This window comes from Agelaius phoeniceus, chromosome 5, assembly GCF_051311805.1.
Source record: "Agelaius phoeniceus isolate bAgePho1 chromosome 5, bAgePho1.hap1, whole genome shotgun sequence".
Classification (NCBI taxonomy): Eukaryota; Metazoa; Chordata; class Aves; order Passeriformes; family Icteridae; genus Agelaius; species Agelaius phoeniceus.
Window position 1 is genome coordinate 53,028,063 of NC_135269.1, and position 13,570 is coordinate 53,041,632.

The window sequence follows — 13,570 nt, forward strand, 5'->3', positions numbered from 1 at the left end:
TCAACTAGTTCATGTGTAGACAGCTGCACTCACCACATATTCACATCTAATGTGAAATAAATTGAATTCTTTTCCTACACTGTTTGGCTATTTGAATAGCTAAATCTCTATGCTCCTGTATTATTCCATTTCTATATTTGTCCCCTCTTCCACATCATCTAGTTGCAATACACACAAAATAAGGCCAATACATCATAGTAGCTTTGCTATGACCTTTCACAACACTAAGAAAAACTGCACCTTTTATCACCTACATCATCATGAATCTCTACTGTTTCTGTTTTTTCTCATGGAGAAAAACAAAAAAAGCAATACCATATAAATAGTTCTTGTCTCTAATCTATGTACTGTTCAATATTTGTAGTGTGTCAATCTACTGAAGTTATAAGCCTTTCTGTTTTTCTGTGCCTAACCTTATTACTTTCTATTTCCTAGCAACAAATCATATGGTTCAGGCACAGGCTTTTGACCCTGTTCTATAGGAATCATGTTCATTTGTTCTCACCCTCAGTGCTTTTTCCACAGACTTCTATTATTGTCAGGTTTCATCATCCTTCAACATTTCCCTACTCAGAAACCTTTTGTTACATATCTGTCCAGCAATTCACTCCAACATGTGTGCTTATACCTATTTAATATTCCATTAGAAACCATTATCAAGTCAGCACCATTAAGATAAAAGATTTAAATTTTCAGAATTTATTTTCATTGATCTGGTTGTTATTGATTCTGACAGAGGGATCTCTGAGGGAGGACAAAGAAGTAATTGTATCAGTAGCAAGGAAGAAAACCTAGGAGAATTTATAGCCATCTTTACAACTTTTGAAGTGTCAAAAGGACATAAAAACCCAAGAAAATAAAGATAGACACATCTGTATTAATTTTTCATATATGATCCTTAATAAAAGATCTATGTGTAATCTCAGAAGACACTGAACCCCATGAGAATTATTCCTTTTTTTGATCACCTCCCATTTAGCCACTATACATCAACATTTACAAGGTCTGTGTTATCACAGACTCCAAGGACTTCACAATCTGAAGAGATCTATATAAAACAGGATGACATTTTTACAAGACAAGGAACAATAGGAAGGGCTGGGCCCCAGATGACATTTTTAGTGACCAAGATCTGAGTTGAATTTAATTATCTAAGAACTGTCCATGTGGCACCACTTTGCATCTCTAAGTTACTGAAGTACCAGCATTGACATTCCCCCTTTCAGAGGCTCCTCAGCCCAACCAGTGAGGCACACAGCTTCTTCTGCAGCCACATTGCAGCTTGGTTCCAAGAGGGAGAGGCACACTTATTTTTTGTCTATTTCTCTTCTCTGAGTTTTCCTCTCTGGACAGAAATCAAGAGAAATGCAGCTACAAACTCACAGGGATCCTGGATGCTAAGGGAGGCAGCTCAGCTCTGCTGTCACCTTGGCACAAGGGAGCCCTTCCCAAACACAACAGCCAGCTGTGTCTATGTACCATGCAATAATTCACTAAAGCCCTGTATCTAAACCCCACTTTATCCCTTCATATTTGCTGTGCAAATTGATGTATGCATTAGGAACTTGAGTTAACAACTTGGGTTTAGGAACATCTGCTTGAACATTACTTTCTCTATTTTACAAATTCCTCAGAATTTTCTGTTTCACAATACAAGGTTTAGAAGAACTCATGCATTAAAACAAGAAACTTATTAAAACCATGTGCCTTTTATGCCTGGGGAAGAAAGAAACCTTGCCTAAGCACATTGAGAATAAACAATATCCCTTGCTGGTAAAAAACAGTGAAAGTGACAAACAGAAAAAATTATCAGTGTTTGAGCTGCAATTAGTCCATGCATAAAGGAGGATCAATACAACAATTTGTAACTATCAAAAGCTGGAGCCTTTAAAAGCCAGCTGGCTTGGCAGAAACCTCCCCACAGTGGCTGTATGTCAATATAAGGATTATTTTCAAGCACCCTTAGTTGTTTTTCTCTAACATGATAAGCAGTGGACTCTAATATCCTGAGGCTTTCTCTTCAGATCTCTGAGTAGGACTTGGAGACCCACACCAGAGACTGCACTAAATAAGCCTTTCAAGTTTGTACAGTCTGGCATGTTTTGAGGAGTCTAACTGCCCTGTAGCTGCATATCCTGCATGCAGATGATGACTTGAGGTTCCATAAATCATTTTTGCCTTCCCTTAAAATGCTAATTATCATCCCAAAAAAGTGGGACACAGCTACCATAACTGTCCATATTATGAGCTGTGACTTGATGCTACCTAGAGATATATTTATAAAATGTGATTATGTGTGACACAGGAGTACTGCCAATACATTTTTGTCTCTCAAATCAGGATCAAGCTATATTGGAGCAAGTCCAGGGTAGTCCTTGGGTAGCTGAAGAATTACACGGGAAAACCAAACATTGATCCAGCTAGGGTGAGCAATGTTCAGGGTGAGCAATAATGTATTTTCTGTGATTGTATCTGTTTCCTTGGTCTTATGGTTAAAAGAAAGAAATCTATTACTTAGGTGTCCATAAGATACATAAGATTTTGCAATTTTTCTCATCTTAAAGAGTTTGATGAGTATATGTATGGCAAATCTTGAGAGAAAAGAAATTCTGAGCAGGCAGCAGAGTACAGTGCATGGGTGATAGCTACTTCCTTTCCACCAAGTCTGTACAAACTCTATCCTCTGCCTGCCACAAGTAAGCACAAACTCCCTTGTCTTTCCACTGAAAAACATACAGCTCCCAGGAAAATATTCATTTAATGAATGTCAAGGACTATCTCTTGCTGTGTGTCTTAGGGTGATTTTAGGATGTCTGTATCCCCAGTTGTCTGTTTTGCTTATGCTAGATATTGAGTTTCCTGCTTTTAAGATTAGATTGGAGAGCGAAAGGGTGGAGCAGGAAAAGCAGTAGAATATTTTTGCAGCTGTATTCAAAAACAGAGAGATTGGAGCTTCAGATCTCTCTCTCAGTGTGTGTTTTCTGCAGACAGGAGGAAAGAGCTCTCCTTTGCTTTTAGTTAGCTTTTTTAGCTAGCTGAGGCAGAGGAGTTTCCCAGAATGTGGCTTTTCTTTTTCTTGGAACTGATTGTCCCTGCTCTGGACTGAAAAACCAGAAAAACACCGGGAGTTCACGCCTGTGGCACACCGGGGCTGAGACGCGGCATTTTCCGGCGTAGGAGGGACTGATAAGAGACTGAGCAAGCCGAGCTACAGCCCACAAAAAGGACCCTCTCTGAATCTGCCATCTCTTCAGAACAATGAGAAGTTCCATTGTTTAGTATTATTCATTTCCTCATGTTTGTGAATACTTTGTTTGTTAAACAGTTTTTTCCACTTCTCTCATAGGAGATTTACCTCCCAAACTGGCTGGGGGAATGGCAGCTTGAATCTGCTTTCTAGAGGGATCCTTTGAAAGTTCCCTCCTTAAATTTGCTTTAAACCAGAACAAATACTGTGCTGCTCTTCTACTCCTGACAATAAACATATGTGGCAGAGACCACATGTATAATCTCGAGATATTTTGAATTCCTCAGACAGCTCAGGTAACCACTGTTATTAGGATGCTTTCCAAGCTCTTAGAACCATCTTCCAGTATACAGCAAGTGCAAGGCCCAAACTCAGAGCCCCATCTAAGTGACTAGATGATACCTATAATAAAATAAGTAATTTTAAATGCAAATTTTTTTCTATCTGTTTGCTTGGCAGTTGACCTAGATTTTAGGTTATCTTATCTTTTTAAGAATTCTTTAGAGCTTGTAAAGTGATGACTTTTCTATAGCTGGTGTCCAGTATGGTTGATGAACACTGGTATTCCAGACCCAATAAAAGAAAAACTAAATTTTTTATCAAATATAGTATGGTTGAAACTTTATAAACCTAGTGTGATAAACATAATATTTCTGAGATTTTCTGGTTAGAATATAGACTTTTTCCTTTTTTCAACTAATCAATAAACAGATAAAATTTAATATCCACTTTTCAAGAAATATTTGTGCAAACTGATGATGTTGCTCCATTGCCAAATGTAAAATAAAAAGGGTGAGTCAATTCAATTCAGTTAAACACTCACAATTTCACAGCACTCAGGGTGGCTCATTGGGTTTCAAGTCTTCCAAGCATTGGAAACTTCTGAACAGTAGTAACTAGAATCAATTTCTGTCTGCTGTGGTTTTTGAGTTTGGTTGTGCTTGTAGGACAAGATCAGAGATTAAAGATAAAATTATTGCAATCATCCTCTAACATTTTTCCTTGATTAATTTAGTCTGAATAGATCAATTTTCTTCTTCTTTATTGTTTGTATATTGGTAAATTCTAGTTACAAATGTCTTGAGCAACTCTGAATCCTTATCCACTTTAATTTAAAACATGTGGGAAAATGTTACAAAGAGATATGTAGTTAGCATGTACCTAGAATCCAAATACAAAAGAGTGCTGCAGGAACAGACATAACAATTTGGGTCCAATCTCTTCAACACAAAACATAGGATGCTATGTTGCCAAAATTAATGGATATCTTAATACTCAGAAATAATAAGAAATACTTCCTTTTCTGGGTTGGAGAAGCTTCTAAGACACACTGTCTTCCACATACTTAATATTTCATACTATGAGATATGCTCTAACTGCAGAAAACACAGAAGCAGATACGTGTCCATGGTGCCTAAATGCAAATGGACAGGTTCTCTCTGGTAGCCTTGAGAAGTGCCAGCCTTCCCCAGTTAGATGAAGAACAAGACATGCTGGAATTCACCAGCTACTGAAACAGGGAAACCAATTGGCCTCTTTGGGATGAACTGAATCCTGCCTCTTTCCTCTTGAATACTCTGCTGAGTCGCCTCAGATTCTCCCCAGTTTTGCTTAAGATCACATCTGGTAACTGGGTCTAACACAAATTACTTGCTCTTGAATCCAATACTCCTTTGATTATGCACCTGAACTTGGTTGATTACTGCTGAGAACATCTCCCTAGAGCAGAAAAACTAAACAGTGCCATCTGATGATGCCAGTAATAACTATTAACTTTAAAATTATTCTCTCTTCACTGTAGTTCCTATGCCACAGTATTTAGCCTACATGATTTCACTGCCATTCCTTTTAATAAAAAGAAATTTTTATTTTTATCTTTGTATTACAATGTAAGATTTATCAAGATAATTTCACTGACAGTGACCGTCCGAAATAATTATTCTATTTTTGATTTTGTCACTTAGGCCATTACTAGATACAGATAGATCACTTTTTCCATAAACAATTTAAAATGCAGCTTCTTTATACTATCAAATACCATTAACAAAATATTTTTTCCTTTTTTCTTCTATATTCTCTCTAATGTGTCTTATTTTGTTTTTAAGTAAGTGTTGTAAGAAAATAAAAAAGCTCATATTATTCAGTTACAGAGGTATTAAAACCAATCTATTTCCCCTCATATCTGTCCTGATGGCTTGCAGAACAGTTGTATTACCAAAAAAGCCATAAATCAACAAGTGCGGAAAATTAGAAATTTGTACAAACATTCTCATTTGATTTGATAGATTTAAGAAAAGATTTTAAATTTAAACATTCAAGTTATGAAGCTTTCCAAGGTATCATTTTCCTCAAAATGTGTCAGGCCTTCTTCCTGTTAATAAAAGTAAGGCTATCAGAAAAGCTTAAAAATGCTACAGAACTGAAACTGTGTTGTTTCTGACACAGACTAAAGGGTAAAAAAACCCATAATTTCTTTGCACACTGATACTTTTTTGCTTGGGGTTAACAAAGGGTTAAAATTAACAAGGGTTAATTTTTTCAGCCTCTTTGCTGCAGCTTGAGTTTTTCACTTGATCATAGTAGAAAGGATATATCTGGATATCAGTACCTATCAGGAGATGCAAATCAATTTTCATTGAGTAATGAGAGCAAATCCTTTATCACCTTCCCTAGCATATTAATTATTAAAATATCTTATGAATTAGACCTTGTTTCTCAAAACATAATTGACCTCAGTCAAGTTCTGCATCATGAATTTTGGATGTGGAGCATATATATTGCTCAATTAATCAGTACTTAAGATCTGTACATAAGCAAAACCACAGCTATAAATTGCACTTGCTTTTAGGTTCTACATTCTAGTTTCACACCAATAATTTTCTTAATCACTGATTTTAATCACATGGACTCGTGGTGCACCTCAGAATCACAGCAGCTCCAAGCTCTGCTTGCTAAGCCTGCTTACATTCTGGCCCTACATTACTTAAATCCATTAAGAGTGATTCAGATCACTCTGCAATTTTAGTTTCTTGTACAGCCACCTGGATTAATTCCATTAAAATAATTAGCATGCCAAAGCAGAATTTATTTTAAATCATTCCCTGTTAATTCCCAATAATATGTTAACACTGGTAACAACTCTTTAATTTATTTAATATAAAGGCTCGGCAATTTGGACCTAGGACTCTTTGTTACAAGTGGTGTGCCCTAGTTCCCAGTGCATTTGCAAACCAAGTCAGACACCTGTGAAACTATGACAAAAGTACATGAAAAGAATTTTGAATTTTATTTTATGAATTCAGGTTTATGTTTATTTAAGCTTTAGCCATGTTTTCAAATATTTCTCTGTACCACCAAGATTTAAAAAAAAAAAAATTACATCGAATTTTGACATGTGATGTAGCTATGACAGAAAAAACATCTCAGATCTTTATAAAACTCCAGCAGACATTCCCCCTGCCACTCCCACTTCTGCAACTGAAAGCTGTATCTATTTTTTTAACACAGTACAGATTAGTGAAACTTGATTTGCTACCACAGTGAGTCCTAGTAAGGTCAGCAGCATTCTGCCCTTCCCAATTCATTGTTAATCTTATTTATCCATGTCTGATCTATTCATCTGCTATTATCTCACATTATACTTAGATAGTTTTTCCACCCTATCAGAATCCGGTACCAGTGGCATCCTATGATCCTAAGTGTTTCTGACAGTAAAAAGTTCTAAATTATGAGCTGCCTATAAGAACTCATAACTTGCAAAAAAATGCAAGACGTGCAAAATTTAAACTATTTTTAAAAGGTTTTTTTTCTCTAAGGGTAGTTGTAGACTTGAGAGGAGGAATTTTAAAAACCTGAGTAAGAAGCATAGCACCAGTACATTTTAAGGGGGACGTTTAGTTCTATTGTGCTTAATGCCTCAAAAAATGTCAAAACTTATCAGCCTGAAAGTGCACCATTTTGAAGCTTCTGTTTAAATGATAAATAATGATTTGAGAATGCAAATTTTGTACTCCATGAAAGAATAGAGAGGTGTCAGCTTTCTTGAAGAAAACATTTAAAACAGTCTGAGCTGAATATTAAGTCAAGAGAGTTTTGCATAGATTGATGTCTTAGCAACTTCAAAAGATAGCAGAAGAAGATTAATTTTGTAAATGGCTGATTCCACAATAATGATTCTCTAGGGAGTTCAAAATTCTTTATGAAAAATCTCATTCTTCTAGGGTTTCTTTAAATGTTCTGTATAGATACTATCTTCTCAGAAAAAACAAATATTACAATGTGATAGAATGATCATTAATTTTTATTTTAGTCGACACCTCATTTTGAATTAGCCTGCTAGCTTCTGTTCTTTTATTCTCATTCTCTGGTATTATTCTGCCATTTCAGGATGAATTTTTTTGATATTCCCTTTTTAAATGAGGTTAATGCTGCAGTGTGTCTCTGTGTGTTCAGCCAAAATTAATCTTTCCTCAAAGGCATTAAATTAACATATCTAAAAAACAAATAACAGCAAGGCTTTCTCGTCCACTCAGACTATGAAATTAGTTCCGGAAGAACATTGTAAAGTGGGGTTAGGTGATAATATTTTTCTTTCTTTCAAGTCCAGGTAATGTTATGGGATCACAGCAAGATCGAGGTGGGCAGGGAACTATGGAAATCACCAAGTTCAACCCCTCTTCTTAGGGCAGACTCAGCTAGAGGAGGCTGTCTGTGTCCAGCCAGGTTTTGAGTGTCTCCAGGGATGGAGATTCCACAACTTTTTTTAAGCAGCCTTTTCCAGTGTTTTTGTGGATTTGTCACAAAATCTGAGAAAGCAACATAGTTGCTGTACTTTGTCCAGAGAAGTTTGCACACTCAGACTATATTTCAAGTCTTTTCTTCACCGGGAGAGGGAAGTGATGTTGCAATGACCTCTTGAAGAAGCAGACAACATTTACCTAAGCACTGATGGCAGAGAGGAGTCAGTGCTTCCACCTATTATCTGCTCCATTCTCTATTATCCCTGCTTGCATAAAAAAAGTCAAATTACCAAGTATCCCTATTACTCCCTGGGAAAAATAGCCCACCAAAGCAAATAAGATGTCTCTTTTCAAGTATGCGAGTAGAGGTCAAGTGCTGACCTTACCTTTATAAGTTTAAAACTCATATTGTTATATCTGTAAATACATTTTGTTACAGAGTTACATTTATTCCTAAAAGTTCTAAATTGTGTAAATATAAATATAAATACCAATATATGACTAAAGGTAGGCAAAAAACTGCTACTCTTCACTGCCTATAAAGACAGAGCTTGGGAGGAGAGAGAAACACACACAAAAAGGGTGGAGGGAAAAAAGGGAGTTTTATTCCCATCCAAGAAATAGCAGTGTATCCATGCTGTAATTCTTTGCCTGGAAGGAAGTACAAAGACAAATCTTTTTCTTAAAATCAAAACAAAACCACCTTTGAAACACTTCCATCCACTGCAAATGCATGCTCAAATCCTGTTCCTGTTTACTGATGAGCACTTAGGTTGAATTCAACAGAAAACTTCTCATGAAGCACTCAGCACCTGCCAGGGTAAAAACTCTTATAAAACACCTGCTTGTTTTGTAGACAGAATAATGGAGTTAAATAGAATGAGAACACTAGAGTAATGTGATGGGAGAACATATTGAATCATGCCACAATTACCCTATTGTGCATATCACCATTTATAAATCTAATTAAGAGAAAAACTCTTCTCTTCACAAAACTTTAAATATGAAATACCAGTTTTGCATAAATATCTCATTTGGATTAAAAGAGAGATAGGAAAAATCTTTCAAATGTGGCAACTTATTAAAATAAGAACAACTTAAATGATAATATTCGCTTTTTGAGAAAAAGAAAGATAAATAGAACGATGAAACTTTCAAAAGTTGATCAAATAATATATTAATTGACCAAAGAAACAGACGGGCTGGTTATGGTCTGCTAAAAGTAACCATCAAGAACCCAAGGTACTAAGTATGCCACATCTCAGAACATTGCTTTTCTATTTTCTTTTGAAAACACTTTAGATATACTCAGTAATAATCTGTACTACTTGCATGTTAGAAGTTTCCTTTCCTACTAAATTACATTAGTTTTAAAATGCCCATTATAAATGAAAATTATATAAGTCTAGAGACCATTCTTTCCTAGCTCTCCTGTGAAAAACACAGGCAACAGTAAAACAGGAATCTACACTCAGCAGTAACTCACATCTTGTGTAAAGAAATTTCTTTATTTCTATTACCAATTAAGTTCTCTCCGATTTAAAATCATGATGAACTATGAGATTTTCTCCATGTAGCATACAAGTGAAAGAATATCTAAGCAGAAACAAATGTCTTATCAATCTCATCATTTCAATGTGCACTGATGGTTATGATCACCCTTCAGACATGAAGGTGTCATGGAATATTACACAGATGAATCCTTCCGGGAAGCAAATCTTCATAATTTGTAAATTAAAATAAACTAAGTAAACCAAAATAAATGCTCTTCAAAGAGATTTCTTGCAATCGAAAGCAAATCAGTTACTCCCAACAAACAGAAAAATGTGGGTTTTCTCACTGTTGCAAATACCCTCCATAAGACAGAGGTCCTTCAGAACACAGATCACAGATCAGTGAGGTGAAAACCACTAAGTTGAATGTGTCAACATATTAACTGGACTTGAACCTACTCACTACTACATGATTAAAATGGATATACTGAATAGAGGTGAGAAGTTGGTTTAATATGCATAAGGGTAGGATCATGTTAAGAAATTAATATTGAAGAAAAGGAAAAAACTGCCTGTCTCAAAAATGCCAGTTACTTCTTGATATAATTTTTTTTTTTTTTTACTGTGAATTTGATTATATATTGCAATTGACTACTCAGAGAGAATTCTGGAGGATTTTCCACCCCTGCAGCTATTTAAAACCTGGATGGGCATGGTCCTAAAGAATCTGATTATGCTGGTCCTAAAGAACCTGATTATGCTGATCCTGAACCAGGCAGAGGGTTAGAGTAGGTGGAGGTCTTTGACAGCTTCAGATGGGCCGTGCTCCTATGATTGCTAGGGTAGAAAAATGGTATCTGGAATGGCTAAGAAAGCCAGGGTTTTCCTTTCATTTATCAGTTAATTTTTAATATAAGACATTATTACTGATTGAGACTAGGGTGCACATCAAAACTGATGTGCATCACATCACACAGCATTGCTGTTTAGTCCCAGCACAGGAAGTCTTGTAACCTATGTAAAATATTCACCTTTGTCAGACACAGCAGTAGAGCTGCCCTCTAGGAAGGAATTGTGGATTGATAGGAAAAGGCAAAGTGTTTAAGACCATCTTCTTCTTATGCCTCTGAATGCCTCTTCTTATGTCTCTAAGAAAATAAAATGTTTGGGCATATAACACACCCAAACAATTGGTACACTGGTACATAATGTGGACTAGCCTAGTATGGGGCAGGAAGCTAACCTCAAGTAAATGTTTCTTTTTCTTCATTCTTTTTTTCCCCTCTCTTTCAGTAAATCACTGTTTCAAAATCAAATACATTTTCCTTAGCATCCAGCATGCTTTCATCTTTGTTTATTGCCGTACTTAGAGTCAGCAACAGAAATTTTTACAGGTATTGATGAAATATAATTATCTAGGGAGTGGAAGCTTTCATATAAAAATGTACAGTTTATCTAGTTATGCTAAACTTTCATGCTCACCAAATGAAAATAGATCACTTTATGCTTTAACAACACAGACCCAGAAAAACATCTACTGGAAATGTAGGTAATTATCACTGCAAACCTTACAATATGCTTCCTACCTTTTTCATCATCACAATATTTCCCATTTTCCAGCAACATTCTGTGTTCCAGGTGTTCTTTAAAATCACTAAAGAATCATTTAGACTTTTAACTTTATATTCCTGGAGGCAGGGATTTCCTTTTCATAAAAATTGCATAGAAAGAAAAAACTGTGAACTATAATCAACATTTGTATCAACCAAGTGGTCTGGTGTATTACCTAAAGCAAAAAAAGCTTCCACTCAGAAGTTAAATTAAAAATGACCTTGTGCTTTTTTCAAAACTGCTTGCAGCTGAGGTCATTGGAATGAATTGTGATAGAGAGTGCTTCTCTCTGTGTAGTCAGAAGGCATGTGTAGTACATGAATTACCACCAAGTAAGGAAAAAAATCCCAACCATAACAGAGCAAAGCACATCATTCCATTTCTTTGTAAACTAATGGCAAATATTGTCTATAATAAATATTACTGCTAATGAAACAATTTAGGGTTTTGGCAACTTTATTTCACCATCAAGTACGTGCTACACATTTCAAATCTATATTCATCAATTAATCCTGTTTGTTATTGGCCTCTGCTGTTAACAGCATAAGCACCTGTAACTACATTTCCCCAGCAGGCAGATCCCAGCTCCACAGAATATTATGTAGTGTTGTTTAAAAATACATATTTTAGTTGTGTTAAAGCTCATTAAATTACCGAGTCAAAAACAATGAAATGGAAAAGAGGTTGGAACTGCTAGTGAGTGTTTTAATTGAAATTTAAATATGCAAATCAAAAGCAATTTCACTATTTACTTATGTAGGAAATTATTAATTAATTTTAGAAGGAAATTTTGAAAAGGGTATTTTTTAAATTCTTTTTCTTGCAAATACATAAGCAAGCACTGTCAAATTATTTTTACTCTGTCACTAAGTTTGTATGAGTCCTCAATTTGTTTCCATAATAGCAGCTTTTCACTGGAATATTTTGATCGACAGATTCATATTTTTAACATCTGCCTCTTTTGGGAGCAGCTTAATGTTAGGATGAAAAATGTTAAGATGAAAAATACACTAGAGGTTTCAGAGCAGGTGGAAAAACTCACAGTTCTGATTAAATGAGAACTGCTTCTAATCCTGTTTTCCACTGTGCCTTAAAGTTTCCTATATAAAGAATAAAACCCCACTTGTCACTTATGGAACATCTGAAGAAGAGAGGGGCAAAAAAAGAGTCCATGTAACTTACCATTAAAATTTACGGCCCGGATATAGCTAAGCAGTTCTTTACCATCAGTTGTGCTCATCCTTGGACACAGACCAATATATCCAGGACAGAGATCTTTATGCATGTTGTGCAGGGCATAGGCCATGGAATACACTGCATCGATGACAAACTGCACTTTTCCTTCTTGTTCATAGGCTGAATCTCTCGCAATTCTTTCTAAGCCTGAGGAAGAAAGAGAAAGAGTTTACTTCTATTGGTGTGTGCACAAGCGTGTACCTGCGTGAGCACTTGCATGCAAAAATTCACACTGGAATGTAAATAATTACAGCTGGATTGACAGGTAAAGTCGGGATTCATCTATCCATCATCTAAATAAACAAGACAAGGAAAAATATGGCCATCTGGTTTTGCCTCTAATCATTGTACACTCTGCCAGGTATGTAAACAGTATGCTGATTTCTGGGCAAGAAAAGAGGACAGAACATATCATTAAAAGAAAAATATATGTAGATATATGTATTTCTACAACACAGTAGAAAAATTCTCTTTCCACATTATTGATTTTCATTCAAGAGCTGTTTATTGTCATTTATAGGACAGTTCTAGAGCAGCCTGCTGTTCTGCTTTAGATAAATTTAAGGCTACCTTGATTTTTATCCCTGTCTATTGTTTGATAAACATTATTTAAACATCTCAGGGAAAAAAGCTGAATGCTTGCCAAGTGATGTGACCATCTGTCTCCATAGTGAAAACTGCTTATTCTACGACATTTTCTGTATTTACTATTGAATAACACTTCACATTGAGAACCACGTACTCTTTGCTGTTTCCTATAGGGACATTTATCCTTTAGAGGGAGCACAGAGCAAATCAATACATCATATAATTTTTATTCTGCAGGATTGCCAAAATTCATCATCTATGTCCAAGTATAAGAGAAGTTTTATGTTAATAGATGATATTACTTAGTGGAATCGTTAAATAGAAAGATCAGAAAAATTATATTTTAAATAAAGAATCAACATGAAATCCCATGTCCTAAATAGAAATTCAGATGCTGATTTGATGCTCAAATCTTCATTTTCCACGGAAAAAGTGATTGGCAAATCTTGGTGCGAAATTTGTCCTGCTGAAATATGCTGTGAAGTTCCTTTTGCCTCAGTGAACTGAACAGATACCTAGGTTATCTACCAGGTTATCAACTCATTCAATTTGCAAATAATCCAATCATATTATCTAAGATTATATAGAAATGAGACAAACGTTTATGCAAAATTTTAAAAAATATTAACTATTTTCTTTTTTATTGTTTCTTTTTT

General features: G+C 35.5%; 1 protein-coding gene across 5 annotated transcripts in view; it reads right to left on the minus strand.

Moving 5' to 3' along the window:
* The window catches only part of GRM8 (glutamate metabotropic receptor 8), a 320,010-nt gene that overhangs the window by 113,058 nt on the left and 193,382 nt on the right, over nucleotides 1–13,570 (minus strand). For all 5 annotated transcript variants that reach the window (XM_077179022.1, XM_077179021.1, XM_077179025.1 and 2 more), the window contains one exon: nucleotides 12,273–12,473. In XM_077179022.1, the coding sequence (XP_077035137.1) occupies nucleotides 12,273–12,473 (201 nt within the window). The remainder of the gene's footprint in view (nucleotides 1–12,272; nucleotides 12,474–13,570) is intronic.